At 33.1% G+C, this 25,208-nt stretch overlaps 1 protein-coding gene across 1 annotated transcript in view; it reads left to right on the top strand.

Annotated features, from left to right (window-relative positions):
* LOC111507366 (uncharacterized) overlaps positions 1 to 25,208 on the top strand; it is a 139,455-nt gene that overhangs the window by 85,807 nt on the left and 28,440 nt on the right. The window contains exon 2 of the mRNA XM_074176618.1: positions 6,800 to 7,005. Coding sequence (XP_074032719.1) covers positions 6,800 to 7,005 — 206 coding nt within the window. The remainder of the gene's footprint in view (positions 1 to 6,799; positions 7,006 to 25,208) is intronic.

The following is a 25,208-nucleotide window of genomic DNA, read 5'->3' as shown; positions in this document are numbered from 1 at the left end:
AAAGAAATGAGAAACTTACTAGTTGCTATAAATATTGTAAATAAATGCCATCCATCACAAGAAATATCTGGTATTTACAAGAGAATGAAATCAAACTATAACAAAGAAATGGATAAAGCAAAACGCAATGCAAATAAAGAATTTATTAAAAACTCGACAAGTAAATCCAAAGCAATCTGGACACTGATAAAGTCTCAAGTAGGCAAATCTGAAAGGAATGATTACAGCATTTCAGCTGACAATTTCAATAAATTTTTTGTTAATGTCGAAAAGAATATTCTAAACTTACTGTCCAAAGGTGATATGGATTCTATACAATCCCTGAAAAATACCCATAGTTCCCCTTGCGAATCTTTTTTCATTACACCCATCACTGAGGATGAAATTAAGAGCATTGTGAGGAACTTGAAAAATTCCAACAGTGGGGATATTAATGATATAAATATTACAGTACTTAAAAATATAGGTGATGAACTGGCACCTTCATTATGCTACATTTTCAATAAGTGTCTGGAACAAAGAATATTCCCAGATGAACTGAAGATTGCCAAAGTGGTTCCCATTCCCAAAACCAATAATAAAACAGATGTGAATATGTTCAGACCAATTTCAGTACTACCAGTCTTTTCGAAAATTTTGGAACAACTGCTTAAAAACAGAGTCGTTTCTTATTTCGAGGGCAAACAACTATTTGCTAAAGAGCAGTACGGTTACCGTACAAATAAATCAACGACGAAAGCACTGATATCCATTCTTGAAAAAATCACAACGTCAATAGACGATAATAATCTTTTTTCTGCTACCATGCTTGACTTATCTAAAACATTCGATTGTGTAACACATGATTATCTCCTGAATAAATTAGATTTTTATGGAATCAGAGGTGAAGCTCTTGAGCTCTTCTCCTCTTATTTGAGTCGGAGACAGCAAAGAGTTGTTTTACCCCCGGGCGAAAAATCAGAATTATTGCCTTTAGATATCGGAGTTCCTCAAGGGTCTGTCCTAGGACCAATATTTTTCATTGTTTTTATAAACGATCTACCAAAATACCTGAACGCAGATGCAGCTATTTTATATGCGGATGACACGACCATTCTGAATGTAGCCCAAGAGGTCGAAGAATTAACTGTAAAAAAATCTGAAACAGTAGCGAGAGCCACCAATTGGTTTACAGCAAACAATTTTAAACTAAATACTGAACGAGTTACTATTCGGAAAATCTGATCAACAAAATAGCGTGAAATTATTAGGCATCCATATTGACACTAACTTGAATTGGAAAAAACATATTGAGCAATTAGCAGCAAAATTGAATAAAGTAGTTTATCAAATCAGAAAACTTACAGAATTCACCACTTTTGACACGACACTAACATACTACTACAGTAACTTCTATTCGTTCTTTTCTTACGGCCTTTTAATTTGGGGTAACTCTTTCAGATAGTGAGAGAATATTCAAATTGCAGAAAAAAGTCATACGAATAATAGCTCAAGCTGGTTTCACGGACCACTGCAGACCATTATTTGAAAAATTAAGTATATTAACTCTACCATCAGTTTTTATATTACATTGCGTGATGTACATTAAAGAAAATGAGAATTCACTATGTCTAAATTCATATCAATACAACACCAGAAATAAAAATTTATTGAGTATTCCCTACCATAGAATGAAAAGAACTCAGCAGCCAACAAATCATACTGCTCTGAAACTTTTCAATAAATTACCAAATGGACTAAAAAATGCTCCGATAAAAAGATTTAAAGCTGCAGGTATGGAAATTTTACTGTATAATGCTTTCTACAATCTCGACGAATTTTTTGACTTCTTTTTTGATGAAATACAACCATAATCCACTGAAATTGTTAATAACTTTGTTGAAAGTTGCTCAGATACTGTAAATGTCATGTACTGTTTGTCACTAAACTATATGTCGTTTACTTTTTCTATGTTTTACACTGAATCTACGTTCTATACATATACTCATACCTCTGTTATGACAACCTTAAATATACTTTATACATACTTGGGCAAATAATGTATGATTATGATTATAAATGATAATATCTGTATGTGCCGGTTTACGATAAATTGAAAAATCATGTTTGTTGTTAACTTTTGCTATTGTCAAATCCAGAAAATGTATAGATTCGTCCTGTTCCATCTCCACTGTGAATGTGATAGATGCGTGAAGAGAATTTATGAACTTCAAAAAGTTTGTCAACTGTCTGTTCGTTCCCGTGAAACATACCAGAATATCATCCACATATCTATACCAATACAGAAAACTTATCACCAGAGGGTTACTGTGTATTTTTCTCTCCAAATCGTCCATGAAAATGTCTGCCAGAATAGGACTGAGTAGGTTTCCCATTATGAGACCTTTGTAAGATGAGTAAAACTTGTCATTGAATTGGAAGTAATTCTGTGACAAACATACCGTAAGCAAGTCTAATATTTCATTTTTCACTACTGGATTGATAGAGTTTTTTTTCAATAGATTCTTCACCAAAGTAATCATTTTATTCGGAAGGATACTGGGAAACAGATTCTTTACATCGAAAGAAATCAATTTGGCATTATCCGAAAGAGTAATATCTTGAATTTCATTAATCAAATGGTATGAATTCTTCAAACTGAATTTTGATTTGAAATTGGTGTAGTTGGGAATAATTGCAATGAGTTTTTCGGATATTTTAGCTTCAGCTTTTAACTATTGTATAGCGAAACACGTGTCGCGGTTTTTGTAAAACCCTTATAGTGAAAATCATAGAATAAACTCTATTGATTAGTTTTTTTTTGAAATCTCCGAAACGAAATTCTGCAAACCAGCGTTCATTATTACTCTCAGTGTCAAACTCCCAGTTGGATAATAAAAAATGAAAAAGAGGAAGCAACAATAAAGAAAGGCAGATACTTTCAACAAGTTCTTTGTTGAGCTAAAACTGAAAATAGCAAAAGAGATAGCTGAAATAAAGATATCTGAACATTTTTCAAATGAGACGCCAAATGTTTTCTCTTCCTATATTTCCTATATTTTTGACCGCGGTCACAAGAAACGAAATTAAAATCCTCGTATCAAAGCTGAAAAATCACTGCGCTCCTGGACTGGACACAATCACATCATTGACGATAAAAATATTACTCAACGTTTGTTTGAAGGTGGTTGACACTGCCTCATGGTGTATTTCATCAGTTCGGACTTCCATTGTTTAATATAATATGAATTTATTTGAAATCACTGAAAAAATTTAAAAAGATTAACCGAAAATAACAATTTCATCAAACAAAATACTGAAATTGGACCAATCTCTGCCAAGATTGGAAGCACGTGCTTGAAGATCCGATAAGACATGGGAATACCTAGAACAGGAAGTGGGGAAAGTTGGTGAGGAAACAATTCCCAAATGCAGAACAAGAACAGGACAACTATGAAGCCACCAACGTCATCAACATGAGTTCCCGCCCGCTCACGGACATAGAGGAATCTTTGTTGAGGAATGGTCTGAACTTCGGTATTGCACCAACACCTGTGCCCTCTTTAGAAATAATAACTGCAGTAGAATCCACCAGTTCCCTTATTGATCAGATAGAGGCAAAAGAATTCAGATGGAGAATCAGAGAACAGCTAGATCGAGAACCAGTTCCAACTTCTAACGTCAGCAATGAAGAACGAAGAGCCCTGAACGGGCTACGTAGAGGCAACATCATCAAGATCTCACCTGGAGATAAGGAAAACGATATTGTTGCGATGGATACTGATCTCTACGAACAGAAGATCGAAGAGGTGCTTCAGAAAGGAAAATAAACGAAGACCGTAAGAGACCCTATTGCATCAATTGAAAGAAATTTGTACCAGACATTGAAAAAACACCAAGTCTATTTTCAGGAAAAAGAGAGATCATCGCTAACATCGCACCACAGTGAGCTCCGTCACTTGTATGGACTACCCAAAATCCACAAAGAGGATGTTCCGCTCAGACCGATCATTAGCTCCAGAGACTTTGCCACTCAGAACTTGTCCCGATTTTTACTACCAATAACTGTTTAAAAAAAAAAATCTATTTTTCCGTTAACCAGCTGTCGCACCCCTACGAACGACAACCCTCAGAAGTAGAAACTTGTGCGAGCTGAGGATTAAAGAGGTCTTACCTTTTAACGTGTGATTCCTAACACTAAACCATTGCAAGGTAAAACATTATCGTTTGTGAAAAATTCAAGGCATTCCGTTGAACTACTAGCGGCAATCTAAGTCAAAGAGCAGGATTACCTGATCAGTTTCGATGTAGAATGCCTTCACACCAACGTTCCTGTCGAAGGAGCACTTCAAATCATACAGAAGAAGCTATCCGAAGATATATAAATATGAAATATAAAACAAAATTACCGATACAAGTAATCATGGAATTATTAGGATGCTGTGTACGAAACTGCTACTTCCAACTGAAGGACGAATTCTTTAAGCAAGATGCCAATGGGATCAATCGCCACTTTCACCGGTTATAGCAAATACAATACAGTGTTACTATTGAAGTGCACACCATATGGGAAACTTTCAAATGAAGTTTAACTTCGGCACTTGTTTGTGCTTTAAGTTTAACTTAAAATCATGCAGCCAACTGCGACCCACTGACGTTCAGTGTTTGTCAAATTCAACTTTTTTTTTTTATTGAAAAAGTGCATTTTTAGATCGAATTTAACAAAAAGTTACTTGAAAAAGTTGTGTCTACGGCAATTTTATATCAATATGCCAAATTTTATGCAACTAGGATAAAGTTAAGGTTCTGCTTATTTTTGACAGATATCCCCTTTATTTTAAAAAACAAGTTCGGTTAATTGTCATCAATTCATGTATACATAACAAACTCATCATGGAGTTTAACTTTTCTGATACATTTTTACCTATACGGACATTTTTAGAGAGAAATTAAAAATTTGCTATAAAAATTTTAACATTACTGGTGCAAAGTTTCAATCACTTGGCTATTTTCTTAAACAAACCTTTGATTTCGAAAAAGCAGAGGCAACAAAAAAAATGCAAATAATTTCGATAGAACTATTAAACAACAATAATATAGAAAATATAAATGGGTACAAAAAATTACTTATTGATCTAAATAAGGTTGTCAAAAACTTATAGCCTACATTTCAGTATGTCGTCCTCCACGTTCAATACAAATTATGGTCCTTCTACTGACATATGTAACTGCATTTTTAATAAATTGGGGATTTATATTTGCACAGCACTCGCGAATGGTATTTTCCAGATGTTGTATGTCAGTAAATGGTCTACTTCGGTACACTTTTTGTTTCAGGTAACCCCACAAGAAAAAGTCTGAAGGCGTCAAGTCAGGTGATCTAGGTGGCCAATAATGTTTCCAGTTACGTTCAATAACTTTGTCTCTGAACATTTGTTGGAGGGACTGTTTTACAGCAACCGTGTGATGTATTGTTGAGCCATCAAGCTGATACCATAGGTCGTATTTAATATTTAGAGGCATATTATCTGAAACTTCACTAACCTAATTATTTAAAAGGTTGAGATAACCGACGGATGATAAATTTTCCCCTAAAGACAATTCCGTTTTTACCTGCAATAAGTATACATTGGACTCAATATGACTGATTACATTAGCCTTATATAACACCACTGTAGGTAATAATAGAGGTACTAAGCTTAATTGAGTACCTGAATTTTGTTTACTTGTGACAATATGGATACGCTAATTGAAAAACCGATGAGTAAACTAGATCGATTTGATCATTCAACAGAGCATTGCGGGTGTAACCTGCTATATTATCAAACCGATCTAGTTTACTCATCGGTTTTTCGGTTGGCGTATCCACATTGACAAGCAAACAAAATTTAGGTACTCAATTAAGCTAGGTACCTACAGTGGCGTTATATAAAGGCTAATGTACTCAATCATTTTTAGTTTAATGTTAAGTTCAAAAATGGACGAAATCAAAAAGGACGAAACTACAGTAAATTTAGTTACAGGTTAAGTGTCTTTAGCCTTTAGTTACGAAAACGTATACCGCCAGATGGCAGTGCGATGGCAGTGTCATTTAAAAGAAATTCATCTACTATTCTGATTCCAGATTCAAAAGTAATAATTAGTTTTCACTAGTCGACGGCTGAAGCAAAACTTTATTAGTTGACTTTGATAAAATTTGATATTTCCCATTTAGAAATGCATAATGCAAGGAAATCATATTCGTATAAAAAACATATTCTTAATAAATCAATAACAAAATAAAGGAAACATTAAAAAGAAAAATGAGAAAGTCGTTTAACTGAGAAAATGATAGGCTTCAATACCAAAATGGAAAAACACCAAAATATTCATCAGTTTTGATGGTGGAATTGAAGAAAAATGCCCAAAAATGAGAGAGAGAATACTTTTTATTCATCTATAATTCAAAAAAAATTTTTTTTATTATTTTTCCTTTATACACTCATACAATCTTTCCTCAATCAGAATAAGAAAAATCGTTTCTGACTCCTATTTTTCAGGGATGAAGACCCTTAAATTAGTGAAAACATAAACAGTTTTAATCCAAAAAAGCAATCAGAACATGATATCATTTCAAACCTTAGTGGTGGATGGAAATAACAACCCAAGTACATTCATCCTCACACTACAAATAAACTGTAAATGATGTTCAAAATATATTTGCCTACTCAAAAATGGAAAATTGAGAAATTCGTTTTTTGAAGAAACATGTTTTTAATGATTTTTTCGGTGCACAGTATATATTCAATGAAAGTGGTATAGAAAATTGATTTTTTTTCAGAGTGTTCCACACTGAGAGGCATGAGGATTCATGTTCCTGAAGTTGTTCGATCTGGAGACACAGTAACTTTATCCTGTGAGTACGACCTGGAACAAGTGGCTCTCTATTCCATCAAATGGTATTGGAACGATGAAGAGTTTTATAGATTCGTGCCCAAAGAATCCCCTCCCTCCAGAGCGTTCACCATGACTCACGTCAATGTTGATGTAAGTAATGCTCTTACTGTCATCTTAATGGGAAAAACAAATAATATCCATATTCATTTATAAAAATATTAATTCTTTGTTCTTTTCCATTCCATTCACATTGTGATAAGAAATATTAACATCAATTATTAGTCCGGTCAAATAAGACCAAAATATAAGAGTAAAGCAAGCTAAATTCCCACCAACCTAAAAATTAGTAAGATCGTTAGGAATATGATTTGAAATGAAATTTGAAAGATTTCCCTCTTTCCCCTGTATGGAAAAAAATCTATTCAAGATCAAAGTGAAAAAAATTAGTTTTTCGCGATTTTCAGCAAAACGGTAAGTTTTATCATAAACATACTTCAGACAAAAATTATAGATCACCGTTTTTGAGATATAACGATTCAAAAAGTTGTAAAAGTTGTAATCGTCATAATTTGCACAAGTTTCCACGCCACCTATGAAGTAGCGTACTTGGTGCGTTTTTTTAAACGTTGTTTCCCCAGAGGACTATTCCACGGGTCAATTGCGATCCTGTTCAATTTGCAAAATAATAGATATTAGCAGATATTGAAAAGATAAAAGCAATTTGAGTTGAAAAAAAGTGAAATTTAATCGTTCGAGTCGTAACCTTTGAATTCTTCTACTTGTTTTTCTTATTGATCTTTTTGTTCCTGTTCGTCTTGTTCTTCTTGTTATTGTTCTTCTTGTTCCTCTCACCTACCTGCTTAGATAGGTATAGATATGCATGTTTCGTTAAAAATACTAAAAGTAAAAAACAAGTACAATTACCTCGTGTTCCTCCAACCTCAGTTGCTACTCATCAACATCTTTTTCGGGTATATTACCAAGTTCAAGTGTGGTTTGGTTATTAGCTAGACCCTACAGACTGGGGTTGGAAGTTGGTCAACAATTCATACGAAGCAGTCCAAACTTTACTTCCACCTGCGCCGGAAAAACTGCTGAACACAATTTTTTGCAACTGCAAAAAGGCGTGCAGTGCTAAATGTGGTTGCAAAACAGTCAAAATGTTTTATATTCCGGCGTGTAGACATTGTCAAAGCCGGTCGTACTTTGATATTGAATCACTAACATGGAAGATCCGTTTGATTCCAACGAAACGACATGCGATACATCGCTATTAACGCAGTTTCAATGTACTCAGGATGAGGATGAAGAAAAACAAGAACAAGAAGATCAAGAAGAAGAATTTGAGAGTTACGACTCGGACGAACAAATTTCACTACTTTTTTTCAACTTAAATTGCTTTTATCTTTTCAATCTCTGCTAATATCCATTATTTTGCAATAGTTTCGAATTAAAATGACTGACCCGTGAAATAGGCCTACTGAGGACTCGTAGAAAAAAATGTAATGATACATTTTCGTAGATAATTCTATGATCTATAATTTTTGTCTGAAGTATTTTTATGATAAAACTCACCGTTTTGCTGAAAATCGCGAAACTCATTTTTTTGACATTTGACTTTGAATAAATTTTTCTCCATGCAAGGGAAAGATGAGGAACTTCAAAATTTTATTTTTTATCATATTTTAAAGAATCTCACTAATTTTCAGCTTGGTGGGAATTTAGGTAGTTTCGAATGTCTAAATTGACCGGACTATTATAATTGCTGAGACTGCTGTTTCAGTACTTCGGCTAATGTTTGTTTTTTACGATGGGAATTGGAATGGCTGACAAAACGATTTATCGCCTGGAAATTGAAAAAGAGGGATTGAGGGAGAATTGGAAGGCAGTTGCTTGCAAGTGGGACACACTGTCAGAAATTGTGATAACTTATTTGTAAGTACGGTTGTGTTGTTTCAATTATAAATAGATGTATTGACTTTATCTAACTTTCATTCATTTACCGCCCTATCTCATGAAATGGGTTAATGAATTTAAGGAACGAAATTAAGAGTTAAGCTCTCGATAAGGGATATTTGGTAACCATATCTCGGGAAAACATTTTTCAGCTGCAGAACAACTGTTGTACACAATTTGATAATTCGGTTAGTTGAATATATTGATCCAGAGAAAAGTGTTGTTATACAGGGTGTTTATTGAACATGCGGCAAAAATTTAAGGGACTATTCCTTGGACTATTTTAAGGATATTTTGTTCTGTGATGATTTTTGATAGGGTGCTTCTTTCGAAGACACGGAGCGAAAAAGAATTTCAACAATAACTATTTATTAACAAAAATTACGTGTAATGTTTCTCAATCTACAAGAACTGTTAGGAATCACACGTTGAAAGGTAAGTCCTCGTTAGTGTTTAGCTCGCACAAGTTTCTCAACTTCTGAGAGTCGTCGTTCGTAGGGGGGCGACAGCTGATTAACGGAAAAACAGATTTTTTTTTGTTGAGAATGACTTATCCCCGCTCGGATGCCGGAATCCGATCTTTTCCTCATCGACTCGCGAACTGGCTTCAACAATAAAATGAATGAGCATCAGAATTCGAATCAATGTTCACGAAGGCCATTAACAGGATGCAATACGTGGAAGAAAATCTGCAGGAGAAGTGCCTGAACTCGTGGTATAGATACAACAAATAGTCTCTAAGGATGTTCCAAATCGTCCCGTTACTAGCATTCAAAGTATTTGCAAATTTTCGAGTGGAGGCCTCCTCTCTGCGGCAAATAATGTCTCACCATTTGCCTCTTTAACAAAAAATACTAAAAATGGTTCCTTTTCATACAAATATTTTATCCAACTTCTACATCTTGTCCTGTTGGAAATTTTTGAGTTTCGATGAACTGATATTCGTAACTGAAAAATTAATTTCATTTTGATTCCAAAGTAATGTTTTCACAAATTACACATGAACAAAATTCCTTACAACTCTCAACAAAATCCCAAACGGAAGGATTCTGTGAAATAGTCGCTTGAAACCTTATTTCCCTCGTCCTCCCGAATACTTAACATTTTCCGGACATAAAGTAGTATTTTCACAAATTACACATGAACAAAATTCCTTTCAAATCTCAACAAATTTTCGAATGAACCGCATAAGCAAAATAATCACTCGAAACCTCATTTTCTTCGTTCTTCCGTATTTCTAATATTTTTCGAACATAAAGTAATGTTTTCACAAAATACACATAAACAAAATTACAAAATTATCGCTGAAAACCTTATTTTCCCCATTCTCTTGAATATCTTACATTTTCCGGACCAAAATTAATGTTTTCCCAAATCACACATGAACAAAATTCCTTACAAATCTCAACATATTCTCGAGCAAACTGCATCTGTGAAATTATCGCTTGAAACCTTATTTCCCCCATTCTCCCGAATATCTTACATTTTCCGGAAAAAATTTAATGTTTTCCCAAATTACGTATGAAAAAAATTCCTTACAAATCTCAACATATTCCCAAGCAAACTACATCTGTGAAATTATCGCTTGAAACCTCATTTCCCCCATTCTCCCGAATATCTTACATTTTCCGGACAAAAATTAATGTTTTCCCAAATTACGCATGAACAAGATTCCTTACAAATTTCGACATATTCCCAAGCAAACTGCATCTGTGAAATTATCGCTGAAAACCTTGTTTCCCCCATTCTCTTGAATATCTTACATTTTCCGGACAAAAATTAATGTTTTCCCAAATTACTCATGAACAAGATTCCTTACAAATCTCAACATATTCCCAAACAAACTGCATCTGTGGAATTATCGCTGAAAATCTTATTTCTCCCAGTCTCCCGAATATCTTACATTTTTCATACAAAAATTATTGTTTTCCCAAATTACACATGATCAAGATTCCTTACAAATCTCAACATATTCCCAAGCGAACTGCATCTGTGAAACTATTGCTGAAAACCTCATTTACCCCATTCATTTGAATATCTTACATTTTCCGGACAGAAATTGATGTTTTCCCAAATTACGCATGAACAAGATTCCTTACAAATCTCAAAATATTCCCAAACAAACTGCATCTGTGAAATTATCGCTGAAAATCTCATTTCCCCCCAGTCTCCTGAATATCTTACATTTTACGGACAAAAACTAATGTTTTCCCAAATCACACATGAACAAGATTCCTTACAAATCTCATCATATTTCCAAGCAAACTGCATATGTGAGATTATCGCTGAAAACCTTATTCCTCCCATTCTCCCAATATCTTACATTTTCCGGACAAAAATTAATGTTTTCCAAAATTACACATGAACAAGATCCCTTACAAATCCCAACAAATTCTCAAACGAACCGCATCTGCAAAATAATCACTTGAAACCTCATGTTTCTCGTTCTTCCGAATATCTAATATTTTTCGAACATAAAGTAATGTTTTCACAAATTACACATGAACAAAATTCCTTACAAATGTCAACATATTCCCAAACAAACTGCATCTGTGAAATTATCGCTGAAAACCTTATTTCCCCCATTCTCTTGAATATCTTACATTTCCTGGACAAAAATTAAGGTTTTCCCAAATTACACATGAACAAGATCCCTTACAAATCCCAACAAATTCTCAAACTAACCGCATCTGCAAAATAATCACTTGAAACCTCATTTTTCTCGTTCTTCCGAATATCTAATATTTTTCGAACATAAAGTAATGTTTTCACAAAATACACATGAACAAAATTCCTTACAAATGTCAACATATTCCCAAACAAACTGCACCTGTGAAATTATCGCTGAAAACCTTATTTTCCCCATTCTCTTGAATATCTTACATTTCCTGGACAAAAACTAATGTTTTCCCAAATTACACATGAACAAGATCCCTTACAAATCCCAACAAATGCTCAAACGAACCGCATCTGCAAAATAATCACTTGAAACCTCACTTTTCTCGTTCTTCCGAATATCTAATATTTTTCGAACATAAAGTAATGTTTTCACAAAATACACATGAACAAAAGTCCTTACAAATGTCAACATATTCCCAAACAAACTGCATCTGTGAAATTATCGCTGAAAACCTTATTTTCCCCCATTCTCCCGAATATCTTACATTTTCCGGACAAAAATTAATGTTTTCCCAAATTACACATGAACAAGATTCCTTACAAATCTCAACAAATTCTCAAACGAACCGCATATGCAAAATAATCACTCGAAACCTCATTTTCCTCGATCTTCCGAATATCTAATATTTTACGAACAAAAATTAATGTATTCCCTAATTACACATTAACAAAATTCTTTACAAATCTTAACAACTACCAAACGAATCGCATCTGCAAAATAATCACTCGAAACCTCATTCTCCTCGTTCTTTCGAATATCTAATATTTTTAGAACAAAAATTAATGTTTTTCCAAATCACACATAAACAAAATTTTTCACAAATCTCAACAACTCCCAAACGAACCGCATCTGCAAAATTATCGCTCGAAACCTTATTTCCCTAGTCCTTCCGAATAGCTAACTTTTTCGGGACATAAAGAAGTTGTTTACAATATTTCTGAACTTCAATATGTCACATCTATCACAACTTTGCGTTAGATTCGGCATGAAATTCATGAAAACGTTAGACATAAATCAAATATCCGATTTGTATTTCCATTGCTTTCTGATAGATATACTTTAAATATGGGGATTGTTGTGTATGGAAATATTTGTGTATCGCGATTCGAACCTGATTGAACGAGAATCTAGAAAAGGAATTAATTTATTCGTGTTTATCTGGAATAAAAATTCGTGGCAATCGAATGAGATTATGTAAATATGTGATTCCGCTCGTGAAATCTGAATTTCAAATTGGAAAATTTGGGGTGAAATGTTTACGGAACTTTCCAGTCGCGTCCCACACAATCAAACATATTCATGTAAATATTCCAAACGTTTTTCTAACTTGCAATATAGTGAGAGTAAAAGTATTGATAATATTGATTTCGAAAGGTTTCAAATCAATCAGATTTTATTTTGTATTGAAATCAACCGAGAGTCACCTGCCTTGTACTGATGATGGCTAATTGGATGAAACAGGTGTCTAGGGGTGGCTCTTAAAGTGAAATAAAATTTTGAATTATTGTAAGAGTACTCATCTATTTATTATTCCAGTTTCATGGAGTCATATTCCAGCAGCTTTGTTCCTGGTAAAAGTGTTTTTTTGGAACCAGAAATCAAGAAATTTTGATGAACAAACAGAAAAAATTGCGGGACTTTTCAGAAATAATAATGTGGAAGTAGCATTCATACCACATGCCAGGTTATCTGATTTCCTTCTCGATGCCAAAGAAAAAGTGGACAAGTTGAGAAATCTGGAGTTTAAAAGCTTAAGTGTCCGGGGTGTAATAGTGTTTATGATAACAATAAGAAAATAATCTTCAATAATCCTTCAAGATCATACAAATGTTATAGGACTAGTCATAAGATGTATATACACAAACATATACAGGGTGTTCCATCCCAGATGAGCCACACCGTATATTTCTTATCCCATAGTGAGTGGAAAAATTTCCCGAAACACGTCGAATGATTTTGTTTGGGAGACATCTTTCAACGTACCCAACTAGCAATTTTATATTTTATAATGATTGTGAAAACGTTTCGGAGAAACAAATTATAAAACTTTACTTCTCCCAGAAATGTTTTCAATGTGTTTATATATATATATATATATATATATATATATATATATATATATATATATATATATATATATGTATATATATATATATATATATATATATATATATATATATATATATATATATATATATATATATATATATATATATTTCGAAATTAAATTCTACAAAAAGGATTTGAAGCTTTATATCTTCTTTTAATTATCTGCGAGCGCTTTCGACAGTTGGTAGTACTGTCATCTTCTAGGCACCCCTCAAACTGAACTGGTCATCCTGTTGTCTGCCTCTTTATACGGTCAGAGCGTCTCAACTCAGGTATTTCAGGTACTTTAGGAAAATTTGCCTGTATTTGTTCTGCATCAGGTACTCTTCTTTGTGTTAGATCTTCTCTAGGAATGTGTATGGTTTTGTTCAATATATTGAATGTGAGGTCTTGTTGTGTTTTGATTTGTACTCGTTCCTTACTTACCTACTTAAGTTACAAACTTAACTACCTAGGCATAACCATAGGATATAACCACAACAAAACACAATTTCAAATGGCAATATACAAGAAACCTACACAAACAAGCTCCACCATACCCGCAAGTTCAAACCATCCACCATCACACAAAATGGCTGCCTATAACGCATTCATATATAGAATGTTGAGGATACCACTCAGCAATGAAGCCCGAAACAAAGAACGGAAAATCATATACCAAATAGCGAACGAAAACGGATACACCCAAAAGACAATAGATAAACTAGAAAACAGAATCAAACAAAAAATACAGAACAAGAATCAAGCCACCCCAACAGACAAAACAACACAACGATGGACAGCATTTACGTACGTAAGACACCAAACCAAAAAACTAACAATCATCTTCAAACCACTGAACATCAACATCGCATACAAGACGAACACGAAGATAACACAAAAAATAAACAGCTATGAAAAAGAAGAAGACAAAGACCAAAACGGGATATACAGTATACAATGCTCGGACTGCAACAAATTCTATATCGGCCAAACAAAGAAAAAACGTATCCAATGATACAATGAGCACAAAAAGGCATACATAAATCCAACAGTATATAAATCAAACCTTGCAACACACGCCATACAAAACAAACATAATTTCCCCCCACCAGAGAACATAAAACTCATAAAACAAGTCAACAAGGGAAACCGCATGGACATTTGGGAAAACTTGAAAACCCTAAACTTAACAATCATAAATCACTTATCGAGGAACAAGTACAAATCAAAACACAACAAGACCTCACATTCAATATATTAAACAAAACCATACACATTCCTAGAGAAGATCTAACGCAAAGAAGAGTACCTGATGCAGAACAAATACAGGCAAATTTACCTAAAGTACCTGAAATACCTGAGTTAAGACGCTCTGACCGTATAAAGAGGCAGACAACAGGATGACCAGTTCAGTTTGAGGAGTGCCTAGAAGATGACAGTACTACCAACTGTCGAAAGCGCTCGCAGATAATTAATAGAAGATATAAAGCTTCAAATCCTTTTTGTAGAATTCAATATTGAAATACAGGCTGATTCACGGTGGATGGCACATTAGACGTTTCTGGTGAACCAGACAACGGATCACTTTGAAAATTTAATGGAGGGCTTATTCGGACATTCTCTAGCCAACTAAAATATTTTCGACAATGCGGTGTTGCCGCTTCTATTAGAAAGCAGTAGCAACTTTGATTTTTCAAATGGAACACTCTGTATATAATATTATTTTTGGAATCTCCAACAAGTGCCCGACAACTTTTCTTGATATTTCTCTATACCTATCTGTTACCGTTTTCGAAATAAAAATTGATTTCAATTTTTTTCTTCGAAAATCATGACTTCTAAAAATGCCGATATCTTTTAGTTAAGAAGTACTATGATATCGAAATTTGGTTGGAGTTAGGTGATACTTGGACACTTCCTACACGTCAGCCTAATCTCCGTTACTTCAATACAGGGTGGTAAAAAAATACAGTTTTTTCGTTTGCTTGAAAAAGTTGCTGAAATTTGATTATTTTAAATGGAACACCCTGTATATTATTGAAAATACGGAAAGCTGCTGAAATTTGCTTTCTTTCTATGTATATCATACCTATACCTAACTAGTCAAGTTTCGGACTTATGAACATTTATTTGTGAAAATGTCCCTTCAGAATGGTATTTCCATTCGGTATTTGGTAAGCAGGCCATGATTACTATTTGACAGTAGCGTTGTGACATTCTCCTAATAATATCGACATTTTCGTCACTTCAGAAGTTGCAAATACCTTCAAAACGATGGAACAAAACTATTCAAACGAAGTTCTTATGAATTTGTTTATTATTTTTGGAAAGTGTGACAAAATTATCAGCAGAACATGTAGAAAGTTCAATGAAATGTATCCGAATCTACCGCCAATGAACCTCAAGAAATTTATACGAATTCAGAACAATTTCAATATGTTTGGATAAACTTTAAAAAAGCACCAAGAAACTTGAAATTGGAAATATCGATATGAATAATTATAAAGAGAGAAAACACGTCTGATTTTACTAGATTTAAGATTCTTCGAATACTTGTTATGTAATATCAAGGAGAATCTTTCACAGATAATTTTGATTGGGACTCAATGGTTTCTTATCTATTTTCGTTCTCCTGTATCCATATTTCCTTCTTTGTGATATCTACATGTTTCGCAGTAGGCCACAGAGATTACAATTTTGGAATAAGGATATCCTCGCGGGAATCCCGAAAGTGTTTAACGTCCCGCGAGAACATTCTCTCCGCACGCAGTTCTCGAAGAGTGTATTATCTGAATATTCTTTGATATATGAAATACTCCTTCAAGAAAAACCGTTTAACATTCAAATGAGGATTCACTACAAGAAACAGTGTTTTATCAACAGTTCAGAACAGCAACTACATGGAAAGTATATTTGTTTTTCAGGATCGCTGAGCGTAATTTTTTCACTTATTCAACGTTTCGTCGATAAGTCAACTACCATATTCGGAAATGCAGAGGCTGGTAACCTCTTCATCTCAACGTACATTCGGTTAATGATTCTCTTTATGTTGGTAAAATTGATCCAAACATATGTTCACAATTCAAGCTGTTTTGTATCCCAACCAGCAAAGTTGTTTTATAATTCCATGGTGTTGCAACAGTTTTATTTTATTAGTATTTTATAATTACTTCCAAAATGTTAATTGATTATATTAGATGATCGGTGAGTACAATACAGTTGTAGGCAATAACAGTGTTTTATGCATTTGTCATGAAAACGTTTATGAAATAAAATTAAAAAACCATTATAAAATAGTCAAGAAATTATCACAGAAACGTTTTTGCAACTAATTTATAAAACTTATTTTCCTATAAAAGTAAATTGTTATGTAGCAGTTTTATAACACTTTTCTACGAGATTTTTATGATATTTATAAAACTATTTCAAGCATATTTCATAACTGTTTCCTGTAGCTTTAATGAAATTATTTTATTGGATAGCTTTCAGATACTATTTCATTTACATTACCATATTGTCACTTCAATGAAAATTTACCAACTATTTTATAGTATGGTATATTAACTACAATTCAAAAACACTAATATAACTGTTATAAAATCAAATTGCTTTTGCTAATATATATTTGCTGCCACCAAGAATAAAATACTCCATTTAAGAACAACCAGCTGACATCTATTCCTAATCACAGCTTTGAAAAATTCTTCAAAATTTTAGTTATGTTTAGTAAGAATATTTTTGTTTAGTTATTCAAGTGGGACACCATCGATATCGTGGTGGAAATTCGTTCTTCAGCAACTTCTAAATATTTGATTTTCATTGAGTATAGGTACCCCATGAGTAAATTCAATATTTTCACATATTATTATAACATATATATATATATATATATATATATATATATATATATATATATATATATATATATATATATATATATATATATATATACTTTCAATTCGATAATAATTCCATTGTGTGGATACTGTTGTGGATTTTTCTGTTTGTATCCCGAATATATAAATAAAAATAAATAATAACTCAATGGCGGCCATTTTGAACATTTATTGGGGGGTATATAATAGTTTTAGATTCAGTTCGAGGTGCTTCAAATAGACGAAGAAATGACTTGGTGTTCCATGAAAAAAACTTTCCGGAAACTTTGAGTCGCCCTGTGTATTGGAAATACTAAAAAAAATACTTAAAACTATCCCACCTAACCTAGTGCTTCAATTTTTTTTTGCGAAAAACAGGAAAATGTTATTATAATGGTTAAAATCCGTGGTTTAGCCTTTATAATAGATGAAAGAAACTTTTTAGCCAAAACATCCCGACAGCTACTATTTTTCCAAACTGTATGTGAGAAATCCTTTATTCATACAAACTATTTTGTAGAAACCTACAGCTTTAAAAGTAGTCCAACTCTGCCGCAATACCATCACTCCCAGAACTAACTGTTTCTTAACAGTTTTATAAGGGTAACATAGTAGCTAAAATACGTTGGAATGTTTGCTGCTGATACCAATTCATTTTATAGAACGACGCCATTTGAAATGATAACGATCCGGGATACTGAAATTAGATGAGTTGAAAATATGAAATACCGCACATATAGTGATATTTACAGCTGAAAAGTACATAAATATTATAACATTATATTGTTCAGAATAAAGAAAGTTAGGTTTGTGACAAGAAAATTAATACGTCGACAGAGTGAATTTTTATATAATAAATAATTTCACCGAAAACATTTATAAATGAATGGCGCGCTTAAATTTTGCTAATAATAGGCTATATATTTGTCAATAAAATTTAATTTGCTGAAAAAATATCAATCTTCGAAACACAAGAACGTCTTCAAAAGTTTTATCAGTGCAAAAGTGAAATTTTAAAATGACTTCAACCTTTCAATTTCTTAGTTTTCAGTTGGTGACATATTAATTATATTTTCCTAGTGTCCAATACAAAATTACTTCTTGCGTCTTCAAGAAAACATTTTTAACAATTTTTTATTTTATTGTTATCGTTTTCGGCTGTATTATATTTTATAACGCTTACTTGGAACTACTAAAAAACTCTTATAAAACTGTCTTCTAATCATTTTATAGGTATCGCCTAAATATGTTGCAAAAGTGCACTTAGGGAAGTCTTTACAAAACTATTTTTGAAGAGTGTTGGACAAATTTTAGAGTAACTGGCAAAAAACTGTTTTGTAGTGTTCGTAAAAGGCCTTACAAAATATTGATAGTAACTATAATGTTTTATAAAACGGTGCCAATTTCTTATTTATAGCAGTTTTATAAACACATTGAAAACATTTCTGGGAGAAATGTAGTTTTATAATTTGTTTCTCCGAAACGTTTCCGCAACTATTATAAAATACGAAATTGCTAGATGGGATGTTTAGTTTGTTGGTGAGAGACATAAAAGAAGAGTTATCCGTTCTCGACGATTTTCTGCTATCGAAAAAATGTATCAAAGAATTTTCATGAAATTTTGTATTGAAATTATTTAAATTAAGTGCTCAGAAATATTTGCAATACTAACAGTGTCTGAGTCAGAAGAATGTTGTTTACAAGTCGTGCGAACTTGTTACATAAGGTTGAGAAGATATGAGTGAAGATGATCGTCTGGACGCCCCAGCACCTCAACAACCAATAAAAATGTTGAGGAAGAGGGAAAAGTTTTTATTAAAGATCGTCCAATACCTATTAGAGAAGTTGCTGAGGATGTCAGGATGTCGGTGGGCTCATGCCATGCAATTTTTTCACAAATTTTGGGCATTGAATTCTGAACAAAAAAAACCGTCGCATGAGCATGAGAATGAGGTCAACAGCGACTCAGATTTGGTTCCAGAATTGATGACGAATTATGGGTATATGGTTATCACATTGAAACCAAAGTCCAATCGTTATAATATGTTAAAATTTTACTCGGCTCGACTCTTATGTTGAGTTTAAATCCTATGCCTCAGTGTATAGAGATTTTCCTCAACCTCCCAGGTGGATTCAGGCACAAACATAACAGATACTTACCCAAATTTGATTTTTCTTGTAGATGTTCCTGTGAAGAAATTTTGAAATAGACACAATTGATCTTAGAAAATGTAGAACAGTTTTAATTATAAAAGTAAAAATATGTTGGATTCAAAAATATGTCAATTGCCAAAAGAGAAAATTCCTTACATCTAAAAATGTCCTAAATCTACAACGAACTATTCAAAGTGAATATCCGAACGAACTCGGCAAATGTCATTTTATTATTGAAGGTCACTTGAATTCTTGCAGAGTCGAGTTTTTTATTCAAACTTTAATCTGATTTTCCTATTATTTTCTTGGATAATTTCGTCAATATACACATATATTGTTGTGGAATGGAATAGGTAAATACCTTATTTTTCTCCAACGCTGGTGTGTGGATATTTCTCTAAAAGAGGCTGGACAGGTAGGCTTTTCACTGAATTCACTTTCAATAATTAGTATAAATTATAATTATATTCAATTCTTATGTTTTCATACAATATTTTTGAATTTATGGAGAGAACAATTTGGCGTGGCGTTACCCTTCGTCGCCTTAAGAAGAATCCTCTTCGTTGACAAAATAGTTGAAATTTATTTCTTCTTCTAGTAACCACCTATCAATTTTCATATATACAAATTTTCACTTTTTTATCAGGAAAATTATCTATTCTACGAATTTAATATTGGTTCTTGAATTTAGAAACATTTTCATTTAATAATGTTGTACAAAAGTAGAAAAACCCCCTTATATGGAAATATAAATATTTTCCAAAAGCATCACTTGACTCAGTTTCTAAGGAGATGATTCACAACAATAATTTTTGAATTTTACATTATTCCTAATCGAAAACAATTAGTTTATTATGCCTTTTTCGATTTTTCATCACAGATATTAATTTAATTTCATCTGATTTTTCTTTCTAACTTATATCGATTGTGTGTTTTTCGAATTTCAATTCATTTTGATGTACACATCCTAATATTTAAATTTCCCACTCTTTTGTACTTGTTTCCTGTCAAAGCTATGGGTTTCAATACATGTATTTCTGTATTTCTGTATCAGAATTCCTCCGTGATGTTTTGAAAATCCCCATACACTGTTGTATTCGAGTCCTTTTTTAACAATATACCGGGTGTCACATTTTATGTGACAGGCAATATCTGGTTTGTTGAAGGAGATACACAAAAATGTTTCATACAAAAGTTTTAGGAGTTCATGAGAGCTATATTTTGATATAATTTTTAAATATACAGGGTGTTTGGTGTAGGTGCTACAGACCAAAATTCCATTTATTAAAATAGAACGCCCTGTACATCATTACATATTCAGATGCTACGTTAAATTCTGATATCATTTCATGTTTGGTTTTTGAAATTCGGTTACGGCGTTGTTGAGTTATTGCTTAAAATGTAAAGTCTTGAGAACGACTATTATTTTTAAAAATATCTCATACAATTATTCTCTCTGCATCAGATCACATGAAAATTAGTCAAAATTTTGGGTGTTCGAAGTAATGGTTTCAATTTTGAGTTGTGGAATTCAGTCAGGAATCATTTTGAATATGAAACAATTGCGAAATTGAAAGAGGTGTATCCGAAAACAAATCTTTAATTAATAACAATGTAAATAATATAACTTGATAAATCATTTCATAAGAATGGTAGGTACCTAGAAATAAGTCATGAAAATTGTTCAAAGTGATGACCATTAGATATTATACAGGCTTCGAAACGTCGAATCACTTCTCTCGTACAAGTCGCTCTTATAATATCAGGCGTAATATCACTGCACGCTAGTCGAATTTTTATTTTCAGATCATCCACATTCAAAGGGGGAGTAGTGAAAACAATATCTTTTAAATAACCCCATAGGAAAAAATCAAGCGGAGATAAATCTGGGGAACGAGCCGGCCACCGAATTGGACCCTTATTACCAATCCATCTATTTGGGTACGTTCTATCCAGATATTCAGTAACAACCTGTGAATTGTGAGGAGGAGCACCATCTTGTTGCCACCAAATTCCTTGTCGTTCTGCTATGGGAATATCTTCCATCAACTGGATCAAATCATTTTCTAGAAAATGTAAATATCGCAATCCATTGAGAATTTCATTGAACAAGTAAGGTCCTATGATGCGGCCATTGAACAATCCACACCATACATTAATACCCCAAGTAGTTTGAAAATTACTTTCGCGGACCCAGTGGGGATTTTCTTGAGACCAATAGTGACTGTTATGTCGATTCACAACTCCATCAATGTGGAATCGCGATTCATCGCTCCACAAAATTTGACTGAATATGTTAGGACTTCCATGTAATATTACCTGAATACAAGCAATGAATTCAAGTCGTCGTTCAAAGTCCGTGGGTTTCAAACCTTGTACCAACTGAATTTTGAATGGGTGGTATTTATTTTCTTTCAGAATTCTCTGTACATTAGATTTTCTCACACCGACTTCTTCTGCAAGAGTACGGATAGAAACATGTGGATGAATAATAATATAAGCCAACACATTGATCTCTAAATCTTCAGTTCTAACAGATCTCGTATGATGACGATGCTTTATAGTAGAAGGAAATGACCCAGTTCGCAATTTTTCTACAACTCTCGAAAAAATCATTCGTGACGGAATGGGTCTGTCTGGAAAACGTTCTTGGTATAGACGTTGTGCTTGACGGCAGTTTTTCTGACATTCCCCAAAAATTAATAACATATCAATGCAATCACTTGGACTAAATGCGAAAGGCATACTGGAGTTTTCGCACAAAGAACACAGTTACTGTTTTGCAAAGAATCACTGAATCGAACTGACAAGTAGATAAAATTCAACAACATTTGTTACTATGGCATCAACAAGCATAAGCTACTTGATGAAATTGTGCAATATAAAGCAATTCACCCTCAAGTTAGTCACATTATCAAGAATTTCAATATTATATTCAACTGATATCGATATCGTACCGTAGAGGTGAGAATAATGGTTTGTATTCAGTAGTAGTCTAGTTCAATTTAATAAAAGATAGACTGGATTCGTGTACGAGTAAATAAGTTTTTTTGAAACTTTATATTTAAGGAAAAGTGCAATAACTCAACAACGCCGTAACCGAATTTCAAAAACCAAACATGAAATGATATCAGAATTTAACGTAGCATCTGAATATGTAATGATATACAGGGCGTTCTATTTTAATGAATGGAATTTTGGTCTGTAGCACCTACACCAAACACCCTGTATATTTAAAAATTATATCAAAATATAGCTCTTATGAACTCCTAAAACTTTTGTATGAAACATTTTTGTGTATCTCCTTCAACAAACCAGATATTGCCTGTCACATAAAATGTGGGACACCCGGTATATATATATATATATATATATATATATATATATATATATATATATATATATATATATATGCAGTCAAGCTGTTGGAAAATAATTCCATGAAAATCAAAACATAAATAGATAAGTACTTTTTGATCATTCCCATATTGATTTCAATCTAAGAGCCACCGGTAGGCAGACACCGCCTGCCCGGTACTGACGATGCCCAACAGGCTGAAACAACTGTCTACCGGTGGCTCTTAGATTGAAATCAATATGGGAATGATCAAAAAGTACTAATCTATTAATTTTTTGATTTTCATGGAATCATTTTCCAGCAGCTTGACTGCATTACCCTTTCTAGATTTCATATCATTTCTAGAAACATGTGGATTCGTTTTCCGATGGCATTTCAGGTTAGCTTCCCAAATTTCTGCTACCGCAGTTGTCGGTTGATTGGTCAAACCACCAACACTGACATAAAAACTAGGCAAGTTGACTTGGGTGTCACACCAATAGGTGGTTCCACTTATGTTTCGCTTGCGTTTAGGCAAGCAATGATGCAACTAATTTTCCTTCATTTTCAGTATTTTAATATTAAATTTCACAAAAAGGATTTGAAGCTTTATATCTTCTATTAATTATCTGCGAGCGCTTTCGACAGTTGGTCGTACTGTCATCTTCTAGACACTTCTCAAACTTTTATCCAAAATTTTCAGATATTTCATTTTGCATTAGTTATAAAAAATCATAATTAACAAATTAATACATTTTTATGAACTTTTGTCACAGTATCGTATGAAATATACATATCAAAAGGGCTCCACGGAGTTTAAAATTTAAAGGCCAATTATTTATACCTTTTATCCCATCATTTATGCCAACGGAGATTGGGAAAAATTTGTTAGTCAACAATTGAATAACTTTTTGAAAAATGGTGATAAAACTTTTTTTTCTACGGGACTCGATTCATTCAAGTGTTAAAAAAAATACTAATTTTTTTTCAAAATTTCAAAATGACATTTTATGATATAAAAAATTATTTCTTTTGATAAACTCTCTTTAGCGGCAGCGCGCGCATGTCGTAAGAGCCGCGCGGAACCCTATTTTCAACGTCAAATTAAAATTATAAATAATGGAGATAGAGTTTCGGGAGTTGAGACTTTTTTATCGGAAATTTCCTCCTCTTCAACGAGCTTCTTTCGAAATTGCTTAAATATTAATATTTTTTGAGTTATTAACGAAAAACTAAATACCACTTTTAATCTTATTTTGTTAATAACAATTGCAATTTTTTAACTGCACCAAAATCCTTCAATAACATTTTTCTAGAGGTGATTCCGAATCGAATAAGCTACCGCTCATATTCATACGACCTTTATCTCTATTTTTCATGTTTTTGAACTTGTTGATTAGACTATAAATAACATGTGACACTTAAACTAATCAATGAGGTAGATAATTTCAATTCAATTCAGCACCAATCGGTACACAATATTTTTGGTTAACCTGTTTTTAGCTAACACAAATAGATTCGACGGTTTCCCTACACGTGAACATGCAACATATAGTTGCCCATGAGAAAAACATGGATTTTCCAAATCTAATCCACAAATGGATATTGTTTGGCCTTGAGACTCATTAATAGACATAGCAAAAGCTAAACGAATTGGAAACTGTAGCCTTCTGAAGGGTATGGTAGAATCTGACGGTATCATTGAAATACATGGCAACAGGACCACTTTTCCTTCAAACTTCCCAATTAAAATGGTTGCTTCAAGAATATTTCTGGTGATCTTTCTGATGATCGAACCAGGGGAACCAATCTTTATACGAGAAGATTATGTATTGACATTTCAAGTATATTATACTTTCATGTATACAGGGTCCTGCAACAGTGGCGCGGTGTTCCATATCTCTATATAGGAAGCAGATAGGAATCTAATTTTCTATAATATTACCTTATTGCTCGAGCTCGACAAAATAAAAATATTGGCGGTCACACAGGGTGTTCGATTTTTTCTGGGCGGATCCCAACTGTGTCTTTTTAAATGGCAACCTATATTTTTTATCGCTTTTTCGGTTTCTTCATAGAAAATGAAATAAACTTTATGTATATCTGCACTTCGAAAATATTGATGGTTTTCGAGATATCTAGCATGACAGGTTTTTTTTCCAATATTCGTCACTCAGAATATTTGAAATTATAAAGTGGTGCCAAGTCCAGTTGGAATTTTTTTTTGGTCGAATATTCTACATTGGTAACTCTCTCAAAC

This window comes from Leptinotarsa decemlineata, unplaced genomic scaffold, assembly GCF_025532065.1.
Source record: "Leptinotarsa decemlineata unplaced genomic scaffold, Ldec_3_MD MMD2_tig00001973_RagTag_RagTag, whole genome shotgun sequence".
Classification (NCBI taxonomy): domain Eukaryota; kingdom Metazoa; phylum Arthropoda; class Insecta; order Coleoptera; family Chrysomelidae; genus Leptinotarsa; species Leptinotarsa decemlineata.
The sequence above is the reverse complement of the archived record's forward strand: the minus strand, read 5'-3'. Positions and strand labels throughout refer to the sequence as shown.